Below are 18,069 nucleotides of genomic sequence, written 5' to 3' on the forward strand. Positions count from 1 at the left end.
TAAATTTTGAGATCATGGTACATTACTATCTAGGCCCAAGTGTACAAGCATGGAGTGTTTAATGGCAAGAATGCTTATCTAGGATCTTGTTAATCCAAGTAAAGAGTCAATACACATAAGTTGACTCCTATAGTCAATGAATGTATGAGTATAAAGAGATAAAGGTATACTCAAAAGTTGCGGGGTTGTAGTGTAAGAATAGAGAGTTATTAATGACTCTATCAATGAAAGGACTATATGAACTGTGTCGTCAATATGGGAAAAGTGTAATTCATAATGGTGTTGTGTTCCTCATTATCTCATCGTAAGGCTTCCATGGTGACTTAGATCTCATGCAGAACATGGTCGTTGTTTGCTGCCTCCAGGTCCTTTCTCCACAACCTCATCGCTTCTTTCACTCTCCTTTATGCCTTCTCATTCTCGTGTCACAAAGCCTCTATTATTGCCATTATCTCCCGAATGGTAGGACCATCGTCTATGGCCTTTAAATCCTTTCTTTGGAGTCTCTCTACCTCTTCTACCCTTTTATGCATCTCTTAATTGTCATGTCGCAGGATTTATAGTCTCCAGGATTTCCTATAGCATAGGATCGTCATTGGTAAGTCTTGTGCCATCCACTCTACTGGTGCCAACACCACTAGAGTCGTTGACATTAGACCTACGAACATTGCTCCTTAGTGGCGATACCATTGTAAATCACTATTCATGCTCAAAAACCAAGGTGTGGGAGACAATTTTACTAATACCCCACGATGGGTACCAAAATGTTTCAGTATATAGGATTGTCTTTAGAGAATTCTAGTTGTTATCATGGCTCAAAACATTCAATAAATGTAATCTAATTCTAGTGTGGATGTTTCTCCTAATATATTTAGCTCGAACCTCCTATTAAAATCCCTTATTCTTCACCCCTAAATGCACATGATGTTGTAAAACTAACAAATGTCTCTAACAAACTAATTTATTTTTAAAATTAGTTATACTTTAAGGATCACTAAACTTTGACTCCATCGAACGATCCACTTGAATAGAGAGGGTGCAACAACAATGCAATCAACATTACCAATTTTTTTACAAAAATTGAAAAGAAAAGAAAAACCTCGCATGTGAGGAAGAAAATTGATATACTGGTCCAAAAGTTAGTTGATATAAAATTTAGGCTAATTTATATTTTTTTATTTTTAAGATTCAATTTAGTATCATTAATTTTAGAAGGTTTAATTTAGTCCTTAATTTTTCAATATATGTTTAATATTGTCATTTTATTCAATTTAACATTAAAGATGATAATAAAATTAAATGAAAGGATAATATTGAATATTTTAGAAATAATGAGACCAAATTGAACATTTCAAAAATAGTATGACCAAATTTAATAAAATTTTATCAAACATTTTTTTCTTAGATAAATTTGAATGACAACAAAATTAAGTACTTGAAATAAAAAATATAATAAAAAAATAAAATAGTTATCTAATAAAATAAATTATTAAATAGATAAAAAGAAAATTAATTTTTTCTAGATGAAAAAATATTAAATAATTTTTTATTCAATTTATTTTTATTTATTTATGAAATGTTCGACTTAATCCTATTATTTTTAAATAATTCAATTTAATTATATAATTTTTAAATAATATTTAATGTTGTCTTATCAATGTCATTATTGTTAATTTAGACGAAAAGATAATATCGAATATTTTAAAAATTAAAAAAGAATTGAATCATTTAAAAAATAATATAATTAAATTAAAATTTTAAAATAAATAAAAATAAAAATAAAATTTAGGCTAAAATTTAAGAATGAAAATCGTTTACAATTGAAGGTCCACTTCGATGACTGTGTAAGAGTTATGCTACCCCATGGATGCTTTAATTGTTGAACTGCCAGGGAAGAAAATTGGCTACCACGCTATAAAAATAAGTGGCCATTAGTGATGGCTTCTATATGATCGATAAGTAGTAAATATTACATTAATATCGTTTGAATCTTTTATTTATATATATATATAATATTAATTATAAATATTTGAATATTAATTAAAATAATTAAAAATATATATTTAATTAATAAAAATTAGATTATTATGTGAACTATGTTAAAAAGAAAAGTAAGGGTAATGTGATTATTTAACTTTTACGCAATTAAAATAATTAAATATGATTAATCAAGTTATTTAAACATAATTAATGTCTACTAAGTAATTTTTTAAAGGAAATAAGTAAGTTAATGACCATTAATAGATATAATTAGAATCTATAGTAACTTAATGACCATTGATGTCTAATATTTTTTCAATTATAAAATAGACTTTATTTTAAGTAGAGAGTTACAAAATACATTTAAGTTTATATCTACACATTTTCTTAATATAAATTTAAAGGTATCTATGCATAAAAATAAAAATTGATTCACTTTATCATTGGCTCATGATTTTTTTTTTTTGATTCTGTGGATATATACTACTAATGCTCATGTGAAATTATTATTTGACATACGAGGGTCTGGTTGTTGGCTTGGAATTATGATTATAGTTATAGAATTGTTGAACAATTTATCTTAATTAAATAGTTTATTAATAATTTATTTAATTAATAAATAAATAAAATTTACTACATTATCTTACATCAAATAATGCTTTGTGCAGGTAGTTTGATAAATAAAGGTTAAAAATAAACATAACAAATTGTTTACACTAAAACATTCAACCACTTTATATATCGATTAAAATAAAATCTAAAATAAAATTTATATATTTAAAATATAATTATTCAAATTTTAAATATAATTTATAAATTTATACATAATATATATTTATATACATAATTTATTTTACATTTTAATTATATAATAAACATTTAACACACTATTGCAATGTTAAAATATTAGTTATCTATTTCTTAAATGTAGATTAGTTTGGTCATTTTAAAATAATGATTGTTTTCAATTTTGATTTGGGATAATTTTTTATTGATTCAAAACTTGAAATACATATCAGTAGATTCACTTACATAAAAACTATTAAACATATTCGAAATTTAATTAAAAGTGTTACGAATATGATGAAAATTGTATAAAAAAAATGAAAATTTCAAAAAAAATATACTTTTATACTATTTTCTAGTTGCTTATATGGAACATGTTTTTCACACAATTTTTCTTATGCTTATAACTCTTTTGAATTTAAATGTCAATTCATAGTTTTTATATAATTAAATTTAATTATAAATTTTATGTCTTAAATCAGTCAAAAATTAATTATAGATTGTATTGCATAATTAAAAACAATTATTATTTTAAAATGATCAAATTGATTCAAATATAAAAAAGGACTAAAAATAATATTTTAATAAATAAAAGAATAAAATGAATCTAGAAAATAAAATAAAAGATCAAAAGTATAATTTAGTTTAAATTATTAAATTAAAAGCAAATGGTTTTAATTTTAGAAGTTAAAAAATATTTTTATAAAGATTAAAATCAAAATTTATTTATTTTATAAAAATTAAATATATATTTAAAATTATTTTTTATGCTATTATATATTGATAGGAAAAATACATTATATATCTCCATTAAATAAAAATAAAATAAGTGAGTAGTTAGTATTAATGAATTGAAAAATTAATTTTTTTGTATAATTATTTTTTATTTTATCCTTAACAAATATGTTAATAAAAAAAGTTAAAATGACAAATACACTGCAAAAAAAAATAAAATCTTACTCTATTAAATAAATTAATTTTTTTCGGAGATAAATTTTTTAAATCAATTTATTGTTTTATTATCTTCCTGTCATATTAATATTTGTACTTATATATTAACATTTGAAATTTGTTATTCATGAATAAGCAATAAATTAAGATTTATTTATAACATAATTAATGATATTGAATTATCATTTTTTTTATAATTTCATAAGTACACATATTAAAGTTGTAATCAATGTTAGAATAACGTTTGAGAAAAAATAACATAAATTTAAAATTTCTAATTAATTAAAGAATAACTATACCATTATATTCATTATAGTTATTCAATTTTGAATAAACTTTTATTGGTTAAGTTGTTGCACGCTTTAATGTTGTAATAATATCTATTAGTATTGTCTTAATAATTTTGATGATGATGTTTTTATATATAATCATATTTTGTTGCACAGGTGATTAAAATATAACCATGCTTAGTCCTACAGAAAAATTAATAAAGTTTTGTTCGTAAAGTTGTTGCAACAAGTTTGAGTGTATTATTAATCTCATTTGCCATTGTTTTAATAGTTTTGTTGATAAAAATATATATAATGATTTTGATATGTCGATTAAATAATTATGTATTATAACTATTTTTTTATTATCATGTATTAGATTGTTATAATTTTGATATATCAATAAATGTTAGTGATGTTCTTTTGTTTTAATCATTATTTCAACTATCTTATTCTAATATAAAAATTAATTAAAAGTTAATATATACTTATTTTATCTTTATCTCATTTTCTTCAATTATTCTTTCTTTTCTAAATGTAAAGTTTGTTTCTATTTATAAATATAATAAATGAAAATATAGGATTAAGAGGATTTGTCTCTTAATATTGTATTTTTTTAAACTATAAATTATATAGGATTCTTTAGAAAAGTAAAGGTGAGAATAGAAATTATTATTTAAGTTTTTCGGCAATCCAACTTTTAACTTTAGATCATAATAGGACACGTGTTTCCTCTCCAATTGAAATTAGCATTGGAAAAAAATGTTTTTTTTTTTAATTATAGATATATTTTCTACAATGTAGGTATCATTTCTTACCTACAATTAGCACTTTGTTTTATTAAATATTATCGCATTCCACTTCAATTGTTATTTTCAATTATTTAAAACAAATTTGGAACTATCAACCATTAATTAATATACTAACAACTTAAAAATTGCTTCAAGAGAATTAAAAATAATATATATAATTTTATAATTTTAACTTTTAACTTTAATTTTTAAAAATAATGGTAAATATTATTTCTCTACACATAATTCATGATACAGAAACTAGTTATAAATAATATTAAATTAATTTCAATTAAATAAAATTATTTTAAAATAATATTCTTAAATGAAGTTAAATTGATTCATATTTGACATGAAAAAATATGATTTTTTAATTTTTTTTGTTGAATAAATGTTGTATAACATAGAGATAATCTATAATATTGATTATGATTTTTTTTATAATCATGATATTAATACGAATTATTCATCGTTGAAAATAATAACTAAATCTTTCTTAGAAATCGTAAACATACACAAAGTATAAATTCTCCTTCCAATATAGTTTATTATATAATTAAGGTCAAAATTTGAATCATGTACATCTTGATTAAAAGTTACAAATCCTCATCACCTTGTGTCAATTAATATTGTTTGATTAGAACGTTAATGACATGTTAAAGTTGAAAACAAAGATTATTTAGAGTTTGCTACATAAGCTTAAATATAAGTAGTTTCAATTACTCAATTGATTTTCAAGCAATAAAATTTTTTCATATAGAATGTTTCCTATTAAGTCGGGAAAGCAGTATTAGAAATTTAAAATGCATACCTACTTGAACAGGTGAAAATTTTTACGAGATCCTTAGTACACATAAATAAACATTAAAAAAAATGCATACTAACATTTTAAAGTCAGTATGAACTGAAAATTGATAGTTCAATGAATATTCACTTATTAATACCCAAAGAGTGTTTCCTAATGAGTCGGAAAAGTGATATTAGAAATTTCAAATGCATACCTACCCGAAAGGTGAAATTTCTTACAAGATCCTTACTACACATAAATAAGCATAAAAAGAAATGCATACTAACATTTTAAAGCCACTATAAATTGAAAATTGATAGTTCATTGAATATTCATGTAACGTAGTAAGTAGATATCAGAGTTTAGCTGACTCTAGAGAGAAGAGTATATAAGATTTTTTTAGAAGGGAGCCTCATAAGCTCATTCTGAAAAAAAATCTAGAGAGAAGTTTTAGAGAGAAGGACTCTGGGTCCGTGAGCTCCTTTCTCTCCAAAATTTCTCTGGTTAATTATTCTTATTCTCTAGATCACTAACTTCTTCTGTCTTTTCTTGGAATTCATGCTAGAAAGCTAGTTTTTGGAGGATTGAATTCCGCGGGTAGAGCTTTGGGATAAATTATTCTTCTTCTCAAATTCTTAGCTATTCGAAGTCAATCTTTAGGTGAAGGAAGCTAGAATGTAAGTTGTTTGATTGCATGTGAGTTTAGGAACTCAATTGGTGCATGAATTTGGAGAAGAAGTAGTTGAATTGGAGGATTCCTCATTTTCGGGGTTTCAGGAAGAATTGAGATTTTTGGTGAATTTGATGCCTTGAATGGTTGCATGTTGAATCTGAGATCGTTGTTGAGTTGTAGGGAGCTTGTGTATTTCATTTCATGGATTGCATGTGGTTGAAGTTGTTGATTTTCAAGTTTTTGAAGGGATTTTCGTAATTTTTGGAGGCTACTGTTTGAACTTGCACCGGACCCAGTTCTTGGCACTGGGCGTGCATTCATCAGGGACCTCCATTAACAAATCACGCCGAGCGCGAGGTTAGTCGCGCCGGGCACGATTTGAAATGGGAATCTCTGGATGAATCGCGCCGGGTGTGTGAGAGTCACGCCGGGCGCGATATCAGATAGTGGCCCTGTTTTGTGTTTTACTGATGTGGCGCCGGGTGCAGAATTGATGCACCGGGCATGGGGACCCTTGGAGGTCTCTGTCTGACTTGGCACTGGGCCCAAGGTGTACATGTCAGGCATGGAGACCTCTAGATGTCTCTGTTTGGCTGGCGTCGGGCGCATGATGGGTGCGGCGGGCATGGAGATTCTTAAGAGTCTCTGACTTGAGGGCGTCGAGCACGAGAAGGCTATGCCGGGCGTGAGTATGCTTAATGATTTGGTTAAGTTGCTAAGTTGCCTGATGAAGATGAGTTAAGTAGTTGTTAATTAAGTTGTCACATGTTGTTAAAGTTGTATAGTTGTATAGTAAATTTTCAAGTTGGTATGTGATGTCTACATGTTGAAAGATACTTTTAAGTTGTAAGTTGCCTTAAAATTGTTTAGTTGTTTAAAGTTGTTGAATTTGAGATTTTACTCAAGATGTTATTCTATTGCTTATTGTTGTAAAGATGTCTATTGTTGTAAAGTTGTAAAGTTGGGGACATATGGTGAAGATATATGTCCTGTGTTGAGATACATTGTATTAAGGTGACAAGTTAAAAGTTGTTTTAAAAGTTGAATCCCATAGTACGGTGTGGGCGATATGGAAGTAGTTGATCCATGTCATGGCTGAATGACCAATTTGAGTAAGGTATCTAGTTAAAGATGTAGTCTTTGACTAGGTACTGAAGGGTGTGTGGTACTTGGAGGGCAATGGGTGGGCTAATTCCATATGTGGATTGGTGATGCAAGCCAAGGCCGTGGTAGGCCCATACCCAAACCCTTCTATCCTAACAGTAGTATTGGACCTTCGAGTCTAAGTGGCATACCTAAGCAATCGCCTTTTGTTGTTTATACCTGGTTCTTTTCGGAGTTCCTAACGATGCCCTATACCTAACCTAGTTAAGATAGGTCAAACGTTGGATTTGGTAGAGTTTATGCCACCTAGACTGCTCAACCTCAGTTGTTGGAGATCTCCTAGTTGTATATGCATGACGACATATTAGTTGATGTTGCATGTGTTGTTGCATTTAAATTGCCTATAAAGTTGTATGAATGAGCTGATAGTTGAGTCATTATGGACTGTGTGGTTGTGTTGTGATGATGATCGGATGAATGAGTAGTATAAATTATTGCTCTATACTTGTATGATTGTTTATTGAACTCTAGCTTACCCTTCTGTTTCCATGTGAATGGACTGCAATGATCATACTGTCAGGGTTAGGTCGGATATGGTTGCGGTGACTGCTGCGAGACGAGGAGTATTGTCTTCGTTTCAGAGTTATCACTTAGGTAGTTGTTTTGTCTGTGCTTGACCGACACTAGGGGAATATTATCTTTTGAGATGACTGTACATATTTAGTTTTATATTTTGTTCATAGAAACATAGTTATTATTATTATATTTTTAATTTCTCTAGTATATTTTTTTTATCCTGAGGGGAAAGCTAAATTTGGAAGTAACAGGATAGGATGATTTCTCTTATTCTCTCATTATACATTATGTCATACTAGTAAAAGAAAAGGCACTCCAATTTTTTTTTTTTGATGGAATGAGCATTTATTTATAAAAAATGAGGATGATTAGAAGGTAATTTATAAAGAATTTTTTTTAAAGTGTATATAAAAAAGTATATCATCGTTATTTATATATATATATATATATAACTATTAGGGAAATAGATACATGGTGTCTCTTAATTTTTTTTAAATAAAATAAAAAATAATAAAGTGGATAATTATTAAAAGAGTATGAGAAGGTTAATAATCATGTGAAAAAAATATTAAAAATATTTTAATTTTAAATAATACACTAATTTTTACTTTAATAAAAGTTTCTATTAACAAATTACTTAGTTTACAAATATATTTTCTCCCTCCTCAACATCTCATACTCTTTTATATCTACATACAAAAACGTGAAACAACCCATAATTGTTGCTTATATAAGTCACTTCTTTTTTAAAAAAAATTACTATCTTTCTTTAATTTGAAGCAACTCAAAATTACATGTGATATATTAATATAATATTTTTATTTTTAAGCAATCTATAAGTAATTCTCATTAAAAATACTCTTATATAGATGTTAATTATGTAAGCATATGTGAATTTTATATATACCGGCGGGAAAGGGATGTTCCCTTTTATTAAAAATAAATAAAAAAATAAAATAAAATAAAAAAAGAGTCAAAATATATTTAAAATTTACATCAAATCATTATAAAAATATATAAGATTTTGAATGCAAATTTTATAATATATATTATATAAGTTAATATATATATATATATTAATATATAATATTATATATTACCATATAAATTGATATTATATAATATATTTCTATAAATTAGTATCTTATATTTATTATACATTTCTTGCTATTTTGTATGTTTATACTAATATATAATGGAAATGCTTTTTTATTATATATAATTTTTTGCTTTTTTTTTTATATCTTTTGCCTTTTAATTGTTTAAAAAAAATTAAAAAATTAAGATTTTTTTAATGTCGTTTGTCACACAATTAGTAATTTCCTTACGCTTTTTCAATAATTATCACTTTATTATTTTTTTCTTTTTTCTTTTTTATAAATAAACTTAGATCACAATATAAATATTATAAACCTAAAATATAATTTATCTTAAAAGTAATTTATTACAATTTAATTATAAAAAAATATTTATCTTATAAATGATTACACAAACTAAAAATACTACTTATAAACAAAAATAAAGAAAACCCATACTACTATTGGGTGATGGCTATAACGGGAGACAATAGTTTAAGGAAGATCTCATTGTGGGGAATATATTTTTAGTTGCTAAATTATATATACTTAAGCTTATAGGCCAATTAGTCGGATAATAAGCTGTATATAATAAAATCATATAAATAGAATTTTAAGTTAGACTAAACTTTGGTAAAAAAGTATATATATCACAATTAAATAAATCAAACTTAAATTTTGTAATTTTAATGTAAATTAGACTGAAACTGACCAAAAAATACTAACTAGTTTGTCTTCACCCAGAAGCTTCTGATAATGTAGTTGTTTTCCAAACCTCTCAATCCAAAGAATGTGGTCCTTGATATCAAATCAGGCACACCTCACCCATTACTTCATTTATTAAGTCGGTAAGAATTAAGGTGAATTATGCAAAGTAGAATATTTCTTAGATTTGATATTTAGTGGCTTCACTAGTTCACATGTTATATGGTGACATTTTATACAATTTCTTATTAATTATAACTTTTTATTGGTGTAATTTTTTTTTATGTCTATCAACTTTTAGGATAAACAATATTTTATACAATTTATTTTTAATTAGAATTCTTCACCGATTAAAATTTTTTATGTGTAGTTTATTTTTTGAGATGTTCGTATGATTTTAGGATCAACAACTCATCTTATAAATTAACACAAAACTTTCAACTTATTTTATTTTTACTTACACACACACTTTCTGAAAATCTTTTCGGAAGGTCACCTATTCTTGAATTACTTTAAGTCAAATACACTTAATTGTAAAGTTTTTTGAAAAAATAGATACACATTATTGGTATAGGTAGTATAAATTAATTTATCTAAATCATCCTTAATTATATAATCTCATACTTATACAATCTTTAAATTTCTCTCAGTATACACAAAATAGTGAAAAATGAAATAAAAATTCTTGCAGAGGTTATTTTTAATTACTATATATTATTAAAAGAAATAAACTATCATCACATAATAAAAAAAATAATATTTAATTTCTGTCATTCATTTATTTTTAATAATATATTAACTATTAAAATAATCTCACAGGAAGATTTTTTATCCTAGCATTAATATGAAAATTAATTTTAACAAAATATTCTTCACGCACCATTGTTCCAGCTTATATGTAATCAAATTAAATATTTAAAAGTGACATACAAAACAATTTAATATTAATAAGATTAAAATTAAACCTTATTCAAATAACAAAAAGACTGCTTTAAAAATAAAAATGCAAACACGTCTTTTAAAATTTTATAAATATCAGGTTTCAAAAATACTTTCTTTATGAGAAATTAAAACCCCTATTGTTTAAAATTTAGCAGAAAAATATATAATTTAAAAAAGAGAAAAACAGAGAATTGGTGTGCAGCCTAATTTTACCAAGCAGAAGCAAGATTGAAAAGCAGGGAAAAAGGGAAGTTAAAGAGAGAATGAGTTAGGTCCACGCGTTATTGAATTGAATGGAAGACACACACACGCACGCACAAAGGGAAAATGAAGAGAGAGGCTGTGGTGTGAGCACTATAAATAGGTTTGAGTGGCAGGAGAGAGTACATAATATTTTGGAATCGTTTTGGTTTGAGCAACACAAAAGCTAACAACATGGGAAGCGAAGGCGCGAGGAAACCTAGAATCCTCTGCCTTCATGGGTTTCGAACCAGCGCTGAAATTCTCAAAACGCAGATTCATAAGTGGCCCCAATCCGTCCTAGACAACTTCGATCTCGTCTTCGTCGATGCCCCTTTTCCCTGCCAAGGCAAATCCGACGTCGAAGGAATTTTCGATCCCCCTTACTACGAGTGGTTTCAGTTCAACAAGGTTCTTTTTTCTTCCACCTCCAAATCCTTTGCCTTACCATCTTAACTATTATTCTTTCTTTTCATCTTCCTCGTTGATTAAAATGTGTAATGCCCCAAGGAGCATAAAACTCAACAATATTTTACATAAAATGACACTAACCAATAACAATACCAGCAAACTTCGAGTTAAACACTATTTTTTTTTTTTTTTTTAAAGTTACTGGTATTTACATTTGTTGGGTGATGAACATGTTATTAGAATAAAATATTTGCTCACAAATTATATTATTAGGATGAAATATTAGTATATTACAGACTTAATTAATAATTAAATAATATTTATTAAAAGCTTGACCATTTCATCATTAATTCTAAGTGAGGTCTCTGGTGTTTAATTTCTTGTTCCCTTCATAAATCCCGATGGCTTGCTTAAAAGATTTTAATCAGTCTATACCAAAAATAAATTGAATTAGTTAGGTCATAAATATTTTCATTTTGAGATGAAATTTTTTATTTTTATTATATTATAAGAAACTTAAGCAGAATTACGTTATTATAATTTCGATAAATAAAAAAAATTAAGCAATTGGATGTGTGAGTATTTTCCATTCCTTTAATTAGGTGTTTTAACTGCAACCATCGTAAAACAGGAATTTACAGAGTACACTAACTTTGACGAGTGTCTCAAGTACATTGAGGAGTGCATGATCAAACACGGGCCTTTTGATGGGCTTCTTGGTTTTTCACAGGTAATCTTCTGTTCAATTTTGTTTTCTTTTGGGAAAATAATCAAGTTACAGATGCATGATGCATGATGCATGATGCATGATGCATGATGCATGATGCATGATGCATGTTTATATAATTTGAACGGTGTTAAGGAATTTAATGACGCGGTGTTTGATTTTGAGGAAATAGGGTGCGATATTATCAGCTGCGCTGCCCGGTCTTCAGGAGAAGGTATGTGCCAAACTAAACTAAACTACAGACTCCCTTCATTTTTAATTCTCTTTTATATATTGACTTTGCTAACAATTAAATATATTTTTCACTGACGTAATAAAAAAAATATTATTATAAAATTGTAAAAATAAATTTAATGAATAGTGTACAATGTTACAATTATTTTATGTCTAAATATTTTTTTATCAATCAAAATTCAACTCAGTACCATAAGATTTACCATAACATATCCATCTTTTTTAATCAACCCTTTGTTCATGGCTTATACTATGATTTTTTTTATTATCCCGGATATCTTTCAATTTATTGGAACAGAGATTAATCTTTTCGGTATTGTGATTATTGTTCATCTAAAGTATTCTCGCATATCATCATACTAAAATGAAAATAAAAATAAGTTAAAATATTTTTTTAATTTCTATAATTTTACTTATTTTATCTTTTAATTTTTATAATTTAAAATAATTTTTTATTTCTTATATTTATCTATTTCAATCTTTTACAGTTTATATAATTTAAGATGATTTTTTTGTCCTTAAATTTGTAATTTTTAATTATTTTAATTTTTATTATTAATTTTTTTTAATGTTCTCTTTTATTTTTGACGTAACAAAGTATTAATTTAACTTTATGCATCTTTATATATATATATATATATATATATATTACTAAAATTACTTTATATTAAATCTCTCGATGTTTCGTGTCTCAATTATAATTATTTTTGAGTTAACTTTATTTTTTTAAATTGAAGACCTTTATCATATTAATACAAAATAAATAATATTACAAAAGATTTAAAAATTATAATTATATAAATTAAATATCAATCTTAAATTATAGGATTAAAAAAATTAAAAAAATAACATAAGAATTAATAAATTATGTTTTAAGCTATGGAGACGATAAAATAAGTAAAATTATATGAATTTAAAAATATTTTAATAATAAAAAAGCATATTGTAAGCTGTTATGTTATGTTGGGAGTTTTATAAAGAAATGGAATAAAAAAGGGAATTTATTTATATGCAGGGCATGGCACTGACAAAGGTTCCGAAGGTGAAATTCATTATAATAGTAGGAGGGGCAAAGTTTAGGTCAGCTTCGGTAGCCGACAAAGCATATTCTTCTCCTATTGCCTGTCCCTCCCTTCACTTTCTAGGTACCTCCGTCACCATATTTTGTTTTATCTTTTTTTTTTTTTTTTTTTTTTTTTTTTTTTTTTTAATTTATTGAGAATGCATATTCTATTCTTGCCCCTATACTTGCTGCTTAGTAATTTGCCCTCATTCATTTACCACAAAATAAAATAGTAATTTCTTCTATTAACTCCACCTCCACCCCACGATTCACCATTAAATATATTTTATGAGCCCATTTGAATTGGTCTTCTATGCAGCTATTTTGACTTTGTAGATCGGTAGTTTTACTTTTAGCCCATAACCCCAGAGAAAAATGGTCATTGATTAATAGTAGGTAATTGCAATATGGTTCTAGTTAGAAGTTTTGCTGAAATGAGTTGTCATTATCAATAATTAACTCTATGGTGAATGACAGATTTTTTTTTTATAAAATTTTTATAGAGATCTTTGATGTTGACTTATTCACCCTTAAGTTGTGACATATTTTAATTGAGTTTTATAAAGAATATTCATATACACGAATATCTAATGACATTAAATATAGTTTTAATTAGAAGTGACAAATAGATGACATATGTAATTTTTTTATACAAATTATAATAATTTAGATAAAAATAATCATTAATTCATTTAAATTCATTCAAAATTCACTTAAAAATTTGATCATCTAATTTATTCAAGAAAGAAAAAAATATCTAATTCATTCTTTAACAATTTTTTTATAGAAGTATATTCAATCTATCCATAAAATTAATATTTTAAAAATTAAATAGTTTTATTTTTTAAATGCTTTATTTCTCTTTTCTTTCTTTATAACCCATTACATTCTTATATAGTTTATTTTTAAAATATTTATAACTTTTATTTTATATTAAAATAATTTTTTCAAACCTCAAACTAATAAAAATTTCAATGCATTTTAAAAAAGTAGTAGAAGGCTTATTAATTATGATGGATTGAATTTGATCCATCATTTATTTTTATTATAATAGATAAATTGAATGAATTTACTGAATCACATGAATAATGAATAAATGAACTTTTTTTTCACTTCTAATATTAATATTTGTCATTTCTTTTTATTGTTATTTTCTTTTCTTATTAATTGTGGCAGTGCTAAAAAAAAGACACACAAAAATAATTAAAATTATAATATATAAAATAAATATAGTTTTAATAATATCATTTTATAAGAAATTTAAATGTTTAATGAAATTATTTAAATGTTAATTAATTTTTTCTACTTTCTTAATAACTCTTAGATTAGGACTTTTATAACTATGAGAGTTGATGTTATAAAAAAAAAAGCTTAAATTGTAATATTAGCAAGATATCGTCTATAAATAATAATGTTAAAGAAAATTTAATTGATATACACAGTTAATTTCAGTATAAAAGTTTTTTAATGCAGTATATCAATTAGAAATTCAACTTAATTTTATATTAAATGTGAATTTTGTAAATATAATCATTAGATTGGAAGTTTATATCTCTTAGATCATATATATAAAATTTTATATTAATCCAATATGATTTGATACTTCATTTTTATAAAACAAAATTGACGTAATATATTCATTTCAAAATACACTAAAATATGAACATTTTGATTACCTTCAAGTTATTTTTCATTTTTAACAAAATTTGATATACACATATAAAATGATGTGAACTTTCAATATAACGGTTGGATTTACAAAATTCACAATTAATATAAAGTTATTGAACGGTTTAATATTTAGTAAAAGTTATACCAGTTTAATTATAACTCTCCTCGTATATATATATAGGGGAATGCTAATATACTCCCACCTATTTTTTTAGTGGGAGTATGTTAGCAACCTACACCAAAATTTTAAGACAAAAAAATCACTCATTTCTTTTGATTTGATTAATTTGTATAAAGGATATTATAATAATTTAATTTAATTTTACATGAAAATAAATATTCTCTCTCTTATTAACTTTATTCTCTAAGTTATTTCTCTCTCTTATTAAATTCCTTCTCCAACTCATTTCTCTTTCCTATTAAATTATTTCTCTAACTTATTTATCTCTCTCCTATTAAATTTCTTCTTTAACTCATTTCTCTCTTATCTCTCATGATGTCTCCTCCCTAACAAATAAAAATTAATTAATAGAAAAATAAATGAATTTGGAAAATGAAATTAATAAGAGAGAAAAAATATTTATTTTCATTTAAAATTAAATTAAATTACTATAATATCCTTTGTACAAATTAATCAAATCAAAAGAAATGAGTGGTTTTTTTGTCTTAAAATTTTGGTGTAGGTTGCTAATATACTCCCACTAAAAAATAGGTGGGAGTATATTAGCATTCCCCATATATATATATATATATATATATATATATATATATATATATATATATATTAATTCCTCATATATGAGGAGGGTTTAAACGACACCAGTGTAACTTTTACTAAGTGTTACACCACTCAATAACTTTATATTAAATGTGAATTTTCAAAATCTAACCGTTAGATTGAAAGTTCATATCTCTTAGATCATATATATCACATTTTATATTAATCTAAGATGATTTGATACTTCATTCTCATAAAATAAAATTGACGTAATATATACATTTCAAAATATACTAAAATATAAACACTTTGATTGCCTTCAAGTTGTTGTTCAAATTTCTTCATTCTCATAAAATAAAATTGACGTAATATATACATTTCAAAATATACTAAAATATGAACACTTTGATTGCCTTCAAGTTGTTGTTCAAATTTAACAAAATTTGATATATATGATCTAAGAGATATGAACTTTCAATCTAACGGTTAGATTTTGAAAATTCACATTTAATATAAAGTTATTGAGTGGTATAACACTTAGCAAAAATTATACCGGTGTCGTTTGAACCCTCCTCATATATATATATATATATATAACTTCCTCCCCTCTCTTAGTTCCTATTAAGATTAGTCATTGCCTATTAATTAATCACAGCTTCAATCATATTTATACTTCTCTTATTATTTATCTTGGTGTGTACTAGATGATGGATTTCTAGCCATCTTTTTCCTTTTATAGAATCTTTTTAGTTGTGTAGTTTCTTGACTAATAATTGTATTTATGCTTTGCACGGTTTCTTTTAATCTTCATATTTTAAACTTATTATATAAATATTTAGTACGTGTTTAAATTAGTTGCATATATAATTATAAAATTAAAAAAGAAAGTAAAATAGTAGAAAGAGGATCATCATGGGCTATTATAAAATAATTATTTTCCAGTTTTCCAAGTAAAAGTCGAAACCAAATACTAATCGTAACCTTAATGATGGCAAAGCAAAGGTTCTATATATAGGTACAAGCATGAAATTCATGTTACAATAACATGGTCTTAGAATTGATTATAGTGTTTGACTAGAAATTAAAATAAAATAAAATAAAATAAAAAAAAAAGAACTTCCTTGAAAAAATTTCAATGCTTACTGCAGGGGAGACAGATTTTTTGAAGAAGTATGGACTTGAACTACTTGAATCCTGTGTTGAAGCAGTGGTGATTCACCACCCCAAGGGACACACAATACCAAGATTAGGTAAGCTACTATATGAATTTGTATTGTACTCATATGGGTTCTTATTTCATATTTTATTCATTTGCTCTGAATATCAGTGATGTTGTGTTTGGTTATTGATATGAGTAGTTTTCTCTTTTCCTTTTCAGATGATAAGGGCTTGAAGACCATGATGGATTTCATAGAAAAAATTAAGGAGATAGGTGAAAATAAGAAATGAATTTAGACGACGGCGAGCTAGTGCTTCAAAATGATTTTTCATTTTAGCATAAATTAATACCATTAGTGTATCGTGCTTTTATAGAACTTTGCTTTTGTTTTATCCTCGATGGTCATATTTCAAGATATATGTAGAGGCTGTGCCAAATTTGTCACAGCATTCACTCCCATCTTCCCATATGTTCCTCTTTTTTTTTTAATGGTTCATTAGCCAATATTTGTTCTTTGTCCACTATAAAGGCTAAAATGAAAGATGATAAACTGTTGATGACAACTTTTTCAGTATTTGTCTTGGGAATTACAAAAACTGCACCATCTTTTTAAATTTGGTTTGAAAGGTGAGGAAGGCTAAGTTGGACGAGGGACTCATGTGATGAATGGTGGATCAGTAAAATCTTAGTCATTGGATTTATTAATTTAATATCTAATGATTCAGATAAAAAGACCTCTATATTTTTTTCCACCTTTTAAAATTATTTACTCCAGTTTGTTTTTTTCCTTACTTTTTAAAACCGTACATCACACCCATTGTCCCTCAGACGGAGGTGGCAAAGTCGATCATGAAGGAGGGCCAGAAAGGGAGGTGGATGCTAGAGGCTGCCACAGTCGAGTTCTTTAAGTTTCTTGGGACAATGAGTGTTCATCACACGACAAGCCTATTATTATCTACAACTAACCTTTGTCTAGGAGTATTATTTTAAAAATTCGATTTTAGGAGTATTAGATTTGTCTTTCATATTTTAGAACATGCCTTATAAATGTTAGACTAAAAGACTTGATTAGAATGAATTTTTTTATTATTTTATATAAGATGAAATATTTTTTTAAATTTTTTTATTTGTGAAGACTTTGGTTGTAATTATATATATTTTTTGGTTCATGTCTTTTAGCCTTAAAGATAATAGAATAAGTTCTAT

At 25.6% G+C, this 18,069-nt stretch overlaps 1 protein-coding gene across 1 annotated transcript; it reads left to right on the forward strand.

Annotated features, from left to right (window-relative positions):
* The first annotated feature begins 10,986 nt into the window (after window positions 1-10,986).
* On the forward strand, window positions 10,987-17,426 carry LOC109805884 (dihydrofolate reductase). Its single transcript, XM_020368156.3, has 6 exons — window positions 10,987-11,291; window positions 11,923-12,021; window positions 12,191-12,232; window positions 13,268-13,397; window positions 16,853-16,954; window positions 17,083-17,426. The coding sequence occupies exons 1-6, from the start codon at window positions 11,076-11,078 to the stop codon at window positions 17,151-17,153; spliced, it is 660 nt and encodes a 219-aa protein (XP_020223745.1). The 5' UTR covers window positions 10,987-11,075; the 3' UTR covers window positions 17,154-17,426.
* Window positions 17,427-18,069: the final 643 nt, after the last annotated feature.

Source organism: Cajanus cajan, chromosome 9 (assembly GCF_000230855.2).
Source record: "Cajanus cajan strain Asha chromosome 9, NIPB_CcT2T_4, whole genome shotgun sequence".
NCBI lineage: Eukaryota > Viridiplantae > Streptophyta > Magnoliopsida > Fabales > Fabaceae > Cajanus > Cajanus cajan.